The 8,382-nt window shown below is 38.9% G+C and overlaps 1 protein-coding gene across 1 annotated transcript; it reads right to left on the bottom strand.

Annotated features, from left to right (window-relative positions):
- Positions 1 to 6: 6 nt before the first annotated feature.
- Positions 7 to 8,002, bottom strand: LOC117419889 (sorting and assembly machinery component 50 homolog). The gene is made up of 15 exons (XM_034033234.3): positions 7,816 to 8,002; positions 6,890 to 7,000; positions 6,512 to 6,613; positions 6,268 to 6,355; positions 4,697 to 4,803; positions 4,413 to 4,543; positions 3,889 to 3,976; positions 3,528 to 3,656; positions 3,193 to 3,264; positions 2,830 to 2,916; positions 2,090 to 2,160; positions 1,631 to 1,698; positions 993 to 1,139; positions 587 to 728; positions 7 to 269 (listed from the first exon to the last, which is right to left on the bottom strand). The coding sequence occupies exons 1-15, from the start codon at positions 7,834 to 7,836 to the stop codon at positions 224 to 226; spliced, it is 1,410 nt and encodes a 469-aa protein (XP_033889125.1). The 5' UTR covers positions 7,837 to 8,002; the 3' UTR covers positions 7 to 223.
- Positions 8,003 to 8,382: the final 380 nt, after the last annotated feature.

The following is an 8,382-nucleotide window of genomic DNA, read 5'->3' as shown; positions in this document are numbered from 1 at the left end:
AATGTATCCTGATTTGAGTGAGAATTTAGAACACTCCACTTTTATATTACAATATCATGTGAACAAGTACTGAAGTATTTTTCAAAATCAAGCACAATAGCATTTATTCCAGGACAGAACAGGCGATTTGTGTTATCAAGAGCACCAGTGATGGATGTCACTGACAGAATAATTAAAAGAGTACAAACTTCACATTAAGTGCTTGAATCTCAGGTATATTCTGTTACAGAAACCGGATCCCAGCACCAAACTGGACACCATCACATATCCTGCAATTAAAACAACATTTTAATTTAAATACTATTTACACCGTATATAATTTAAGTTAAGTTTTCTTTAGTTTGAGATCCAGGACTTAAAATTTGCACCATCCAAACTGAAGTTTTGGGGGCTCAGTGATTTTAAATCGCTTACAGAAAACCTGGACATGTTCCATCTTCTGCTCAGTGGTGAGGAGGCAGAGTGTTACGCCATTCTTTTGAATACAAGTTCAAGCAGTCCCACCCTTTCCTCACCCCATGAAGACACACCCCCTCAGAAAAGAGCATGCATGCTTGGAGAGATGCCCTGGAATCATTACACTTACCTGTCTCCACTCTGCACTCCCATAGGAATACAGTAATTTAACTCCAGTCTTGCAATATTGCCCAGTCTCAGTACTATTCCTGCACCATAGGACCAGCGGATGCATTCAGCAAGTTTCTGGAGATGAGCTCGTGGACCCTCCCCTAAACGTAAAAAGTTTTGAATTATAATTTGGGCAGAAACTGTGTCAACAAAAAATTATCCAAGATGAGAGGGCCTCAAAGTGTGGCATCTGAATCATAAAAGCATACAAGGACCGCTATACAATCAATGTTTAAATTAATCCTTTTTCCCCTTTTTATATTAACCATTAACAGATCGACTAGTTTAGTCCTGATGACTTATCTGAAATTCTAAAATACCTTTCCAGAATAATGGCACGACACAAAGGGTTCCAGGATACATACCGTAGTTGAGATTGCACAGATTCCCTGCGTTGAGGAAGAAGTGGGTTCTGAAAAGATCTCCAAAGCCCCCACGGCCTGGGCGAAAGGGGAGGGGTGTGTAGAGATGCATGCCACCAGCCCAGTAAGCTTCACCACCGAGGTAGTCACCTAGCAAGATATTAAACATAGGGTAAAAACTGTCTCATCGTACAGCCCTGGGGAATGCAGAAGTGCAGAATCATCTTCTTTCTAATATTGCACGACAGGACTTCATTAATGTGATGTCTTGTCACATTGGCATAAATTGTTAATAAAAGGTGTTAAGATTTTTCTGGGCAGTTTTCTCTGTACATTGTTTTGATGAAATGTGGTGCTCATGAAATGACTTTTTAGGTTTGTTCAATCCAGATCTTAAAAGGTTAAGAAGTTGCATTAACCCACTGCCCCAACCTTAGTTGATTTTGCAGATTTCTACAATATGTAAGTTCTATACAATGTATAACCATAATACAACTCCATAATGTATTAAGGCCAATTTACAACTGATGATGTTTATTCCTGCATAAATATGTTTAGCTCAATTTTTATTCCAGTCAATGCATGCACCTTTCTAACTGCGATTAGTACTCTTACAAAGCAAATGTAAATGAATCACAAACCTTCACTCTGAGGTCCAATGCTGTACATACTGAAACCTCTGACACTGGTTGGACCTCCTAAATAAAACCTATTGAGAAATAGGGAGTATAAGCATTGCTACATATAGAGAACAGTACATTATGTTCTACAGCATCTACGTATGGTACATACTGTGAGATCACAGTTTCTCTCAGTACATAACAGTTCACAAGCCAGCTGTGCATTAAAAAGCTGCTGTAAACAGTATGGTAGTAATAGTCAGGTTCCTATTATATCCCCACATTCTATCTGATACTCTGAAGAGGTAAGAAGTGGGCTAAAGAATGTCTAAACCAAGTTTCATGCCCCCAGGATAAACGCTGTCTGGATATACAGTATGTCAAACTTGAAGTCTGACAGGTGCCTCTATCACCAGGGATATGCATCCCAACAATAATGATCCTTACTATTCAAACACATATCTCTGCTTCTCTACATACCTGTCAGCAATGCAGGATGGCTGGTCTCCAATAGGTACCAACAAACCACCCCAAAGGGATGTTGACAGAACCTACCAAATACACAGACAAGATTTGGAAAATCACAATTTTTTTTTTTTTTTTAAACAATAAGAAGTTTAATTCTTAGGTGTTTTATAATAAGTTAATACAGGATGTCCACTTGACATTGTCACTTGGGGTATAAGACCACATTCGTGGTCCTTTGCTCAAGTAGCCAGTCTTAAGCAATATTAGGCAAATTCAACAAGAGAAATAAACAAATGCAGTTTATAAATAGCAGTGTAATGATACACTAATGTCAATATATGATATTGTATCACACTGTGCAGGTTGCGATATGATCATTCTCACAATACATGTGACGGTCCTGATGGGCAAGTATACATGTACGACGCATAGTAAGATCAAATGGTCATTTAATGATGGACCATTTTGTTAAAAGACAAAAATTAAATGGATAGGGAGAGAATGTATTCATACCAACAATAAAACACACTTAAATCAAGGACCGTTTGGTGAACTATAATGAACAATGTTGTGCTTTTGGTCTTGTAACCCGATACAACAATACATAAATCTATTACGATATGACATATCATATAAAAAAAAAATATCATGATTCATTAATACACCATTAATCTTTACACCCCTATTTATAAAACGATACTTTCATGCAGGTAAACTGACTACTTGGAAAGGTAAAACACACAAATCCTTACTGAGTCCCAGAAAAGGCGTTTGTTTAGCTGGATCTCAAAATCCTCTTTCAGGAAGCTTGCATCACCTCCAGTGTAGCCTGCCAGCTCCTGTAAAACACAACATACAGAACATTATATGTATATATATATCGTCAACATCTGACGTGTCTCATAAAATGATTATATGATTACAGTATGCCAGTTAATTAACAGGCTGTATCTTATCTCTAATCACCTCATGTTAATAAGTATTAGGACCTGATTTAAATTCAGCAATCAAGCATAACAAAGATCTGGATTGGAAGAGCAAGAGATTCTTTCCCCTGCTATGGGAAACCTGGAGATTCTTTTTTTTAGGAACTTCTCCGGGTAATTGCATTTCACCTGGTTAATTTTCAGTAAGGCACCTCGTCTGGGCAGGATGGCAGAATTCCGTGTGTCAATGACCATGGCATGCTGTGGATTTAAGGACAATCAGAGAGTTACATGTGTTTGATTCCTAATTCCCCTTCAGTAGTTTAACTCTTACAAAGGTTGTATTAAAATAAATAACACTGATTACACATGTACAGGTTCAATACTTTTCAGTTAAATTCACTATGTTAAGTCCATGAAGACTGAACACACATTTGGTCTTTCTAGTGAATTAATCCCTATAAGCAGCCCCTTGCCTTTTCATGATATTCAGCAGATAAAGGTGGTGGAGTTCTAATACTAACCGAGATAGAGGATTTGATTGAATGTCCACTTTCTTCTCTAACAGCAAAGGATGCAGTCCGAGCCAGCCAGCCCAGCTCTCTCCACACACCCTCCCACTTCAAGGTGTGATTGGTCTTCCAAATGGGGAACTGCAATGAAACACAAGAGAGACAGGAATCAATTCAGCTTCAACACAAGGAATATGGTTTAGGTCCAAATAGGTTTCTAAAATAGGGAGCAAAACTCTTTTTGCTAACACATAATCTGTGCACAAAACCAGAATCGAACTCATGCACAACCTCCAATACAAAGGGTGTTTGTAACTGAGCTATTAAAGATATAGGCTAGTAACGATGTATTACATTTAGAACGATAACTTACATTCATTTCAGTGGAGACTCCTCTGTCAGTCTCTCGAAGTGAGCTCCATGGAAACTGTCCACTTACTTTATACATGTTAATGGATAAACTGGAAACAAATGATAAAGGCATAAAGCATCATTTAAATCTAGCCACTCAATAGCTGCCAATATGTATGGAATCTCCATGGTCACATGGGAAAATACCTAAAACAAATCAGTTTTAGAGCAGTCATCTGTACATATGATGTAACTGTGCAGATTTAACAAAATTACCTATGAACAAAAAAGGGAATACATAAAAAAAATGTACACTGTGATTCTAGGTATCTTGATGATGCAATTAAATGTACACATTATCTGTAGTGAAACATAATTAACAAAACCATGGAAAGCATGTTTTTTTGTTTTTTTTAAACCCATCTATTGGCATTATACAGTGAAGATAAATGTGTTTGCAAAGAGATGTTCCCAGATAATCAATGCAGAGCCCTATGACCACAATTCAATTTTCAGACCAAGGAGAGAGCTATCAGTGTTCCTTACTTTCGGTCAAAGTGTCCTGGTTGAGGCTTGAAAAATGACAGTCCGTAGGAGGTTTCTTTGGTACCATAGGAGAACTGAAAGGTGAGCTTCTCTGCACGGCCTAACATATTAGGCAACTTAAGGCCAAGAACCTAAAAAAATAGATACCCAATTTGCATTAAAACTGTACGATCAAATGCCAATGTACTATGTAGCAACAAAGAAAGCAATTTCAACTTTGCACAATGTTACTGCGGAAATCTCATGTATCACAAGACATTTATTTTGAAAATATCCTTACTTACCATACTCCCTTCATTGTTGCCAACCATTGTATTGTAGCTTCCAGTTAGTCTCCTTAATTCAGCTACTTCGAATGTTACATCTACCCCGTTAGACAATGCATCTTCTCCTGCAAGAAAACACAACAGTTCGTTATTGGGGTAAAAACGCCAGGTGCTCAGTGTTTGGTATTTGAGTCGAGTTAAAATTGCCAAAATGAGTTGATTAAGAATCTGTATAAATAGCTATTTGAAAAGACATGATTTTAATTAATGCAAGAACAGCGAAAGATACAGCCATGCTCTGCTTGAGTAATGAAGATCGCCTGGTTGATATCAGCATGATTGAAGGCGGTCTGTCTGTGAGAGAAGTTGCCTGGAGAATGAGATGTTCTGCTTCAACAATCAGCAGACTAGTCCAGAGAAACCAGGAAACCGGCTCTGTGAGGGAGAGGCCACGTCCTGGAAGGCAGAGGGTCACCATACCGGCCCAAGACCGTTATGCTGACTGTTGCATTGTTTGAGCCAACCGGTGGAAGTGTGATGATGTGGGGAGGAATCTCCTTTAACACAAGAACACCTTTGATCCTGATTGAGGGCAACCACACTGCTCAGCGATACATTGACAAAGTCCTTGAGGCAACAGTTTTTCCGTTTCTGCAAGCCAATCTGGAAGTGTCGATATTCCAGCAGGGCAATGCAAGACCACACAGTGCTAGGATTACAATTGCACGACTTCAAGAAAACAATGTCGAGGTCTTGCTGTGGCCAGCTTTTTCTCCTGACCTGAGTCCGACAGAGCATCCGTGGGACCAACTCGCCAGTGCCATACACAGGAGACAACCGCGACCAGCCAACTTTCGCCAGCTGGCTGCAGCTGCATAGGAAGAGTGGCGGAACATCCCACAGCAGTCTATCCAGAGGCTGATCAGGTCTATGCGTCAACGCTGCCAGGACTGTGTTAATGCTCAGGGAGGTCATACCCGATACTAACTTTGTAATGTTTTCATTTTGACAGCGTGTCACATTTCACACTGAAAATGTATCATGATTCTTATCTGTATATTTGTTCACATTTTCTGTGATTTTGTTTGATATCTATGTTTAAAATATTTGATTAAATCCATTAGACCTGAGTGTTGTGTTTCTTTTGTGCATCAGTATATTTCGCAAAGAATCCCGCAGCATGATGCATATTTAACATTAATATTTAAACAGTGATGTGGTTTTTTGTTTTTTTTTATTATTATTATTATTATTATTATTATTATTATTATTATTATTATTTCAATGTTTCCAGTACTGAAAAAGGTTACACAAGTCTACAGATCTGAAGGGACTAAACGCATGTGTACTATATAGTATTTAAATATATATCACTAATCACTACCCAAAAAAGATCCGGGTACCCGGTTGGGGATTTTCTACCCATGCCGACCTCTAGTATCACTACAGCTCACCTCTATTTGACATGCAACTATTCACATGATTTAACTACTGGTATAACAAAAAGCTGAGCGAGATGGTTAATTGTTTTAAGGGCAGAGAAGTCAAGAAAGTCTGTTAAAATGGTTTGCAGTGGAACAATGCAGTACCATCGGAGGTGTCAATCACAACTTCTACTTGTCTGAAAATCCCCAAGCGCAACAATTTCTCCCGAGCTTCATGGGACTTCTTCATAACCTACAACAAACAGAGAGAGATTTTTATACGATGAATGGGCTGTTGAGTCTGGAACTCATCTTTTGTATCCCATTCAAAGCTGACCGCCTAACCATGTGACTTAACCTTTAAAAAGTGTGTCTCAAGCAATTATGCTTTATGAGTACCAGTACTTACATCAATAAGATTTGTAGCTGTAAAGACCTCAGCTATTTCATACCCAAGGAGGTCATCTTTCGTTCTGCCCAGGCCGTCGATATGAACACGCTGGACTACCACCTAGAAAACAAAAAGTGCAGCATGCCATGAAGACTTGGACATAACTGGTTTGTGTACCTAACCTGTGGCACATGCCGCATACAAACTTGGCAAACTTGCAAAATTTCAAGAGCTAAAATTGTTTTTAATGTTGCACAACTTCCTTCAGCATTAATGACATTTTCTGAGAAATAACCCTAATGGGCATATAATATTTTTCTGGTCTGCTTTGTGAAATGAATCTTTCTCATCATCTATTGTAAAGCTACAAAACATTGTTTGTTTGCCTTTACTCACGTCTTTATTTTCTAGAACTTCTTGTTTAGCTTCAGGTTCCACTTCCACCAGTTCTGCATCATCTCCGTGAACCCCAAAATCAGGTCCACTCATCGGAAGAGGATCCAAGCTCTAATTGCAAAACAGAAATAAGAACGTCATTACTGAAACACATTCATTTACAACAACTATAGGGGTAGATATACAATATGCTGAATGTAGTTGCATTTGCACTGCAACAGGATTCCAAGTATTGATTTCTATTCAATACAGGCACCAATATGTGTACAATTGTTATGGATCTGAAATTTAATTTCAAATGTGTTTTTCCTTTCTTTTCTGAAGTATGAAGGAAGCACCTAGCTTCCATGTGTGTTGCTCACAGAAGTCTGCTTTGAATGCACTGTAAATACAGTATTTTGTTTCCTGCAACAATGTAAAATATGTGGGGAGAAACTGAAGTTCTTTCAGTTACTGGGCAGACAAAATACAGACAACCCCAAATTATACTCGCGCCGTATGAGAAGAGTGAACACTATTGATTATTAGTATTATTACAAAATGGGCGCTTCTAGATTCACCGATAAAAAAATAACATTTATGAATAAATCGTTTTATTTTTTGCAATTAACTATTTCACAAAAACTACTGGAGTTCGTCCTCATTATTTGGGTCCTCTATCTACACACTGACGCTGACAGCGAAGAGTAAATATTTGAGATTGCAGTGTACATTTTACTAGCACTGCGAAGCGTCCATGCTCTTCACGCTTTTCTTCCTAATGTATGGTAAAAAATAAATGCTGTCATTAAACAAACAAAAACAACTATGCCCACGCCCTTAGTCGTTTGTATGTTGTCTGTGTTGAATGTCAGCAAACGGCCTTCCATCTGGTCACCCAATATATATTCCATCGTTTTGTTTACAGCTTTCTGTAATGTCCTTACCCTGGCGTGGACAGTCCCCATGTTGGTTAGTGAGATGTGATATTATCTATTCAGAGAAGGCTGACTTGTGCTTCTTTTTATCGCTGATGAGAAAGGTTGTATTATTACTGTATTTATCGTTGAAATAGAAATTCACCATAGAAAACGCCATGACACCAACAAGCCCCGCCTACCTGCAGCGGGATTGGGTACAGACGAGCGCCAATCCGTGGAGGTGGGTGGGGATTGTTTTGACAGAACGGAGATGTGCATAGATAGCTGCAGGAGGCATCGTAAAGGAATATCTGTTAGAAAGTGTCCTGAGGGCATCAAATGATTCTAGGGCATTTGCCAAGCACTACCACCTTTCACTTTCAGAGCTCGGTAGCTCAACCTTAAGCAACCCCAGCCCTAAAACCTAACCCTAACCGAATACCTAACCATTAAAAAACATCTGATGCCCTCAGGACACTTTCTAGTGGATATTCCTTTGTGCTTCCTGCAGGAGCGGACATTCAGAGACGGTGGGAACTGGGAAGTGACATTTTTACTTCCCTTTCCCAATAGGCTACTGCACGTCATACTTCC

Source organism: Acipenser ruthenus, chromosome 14 (genome assembly GCF_902713425.1).
Source record: "Acipenser ruthenus chromosome 14, fAciRut3.2 maternal haplotype, whole genome shotgun sequence".
NCBI lineage: Eukaryota > Metazoa > Chordata > Actinopteri > Acipenseriformes > Acipenseridae > Acipenser > Acipenser ruthenus.
Note: the sequence above shows the minus strand (reverse complement) of the source record. Positions and strands in the feature narration are given on the sequence as shown.

What these genes read in the sequence shown, in the direction of transcription:
- LOC117419889 (XM_034033234.3), bottom strand. Translation starts at nt 7,836, where the DNA reads ATGGGGACTGTCCACGCCAGG. An exon ending in CCTTACTGAAAATTAACCAG is followed by an intron (nt 2,917 to 3,192) that starts GTGAAATGCAAT and finishes TGTGTTTTACAG; the next exon opens with GAGCTGGCAGGCTACACTGG. An exon ending in AACGCCTTTTCTGGGACTCA is followed by an intron (nt 2,161 to 2,829) that starts GTAAGGATTTGT and finishes TGTATTTGGTAG; the next exon opens with GTTCTGTCAACATCCCTTTG.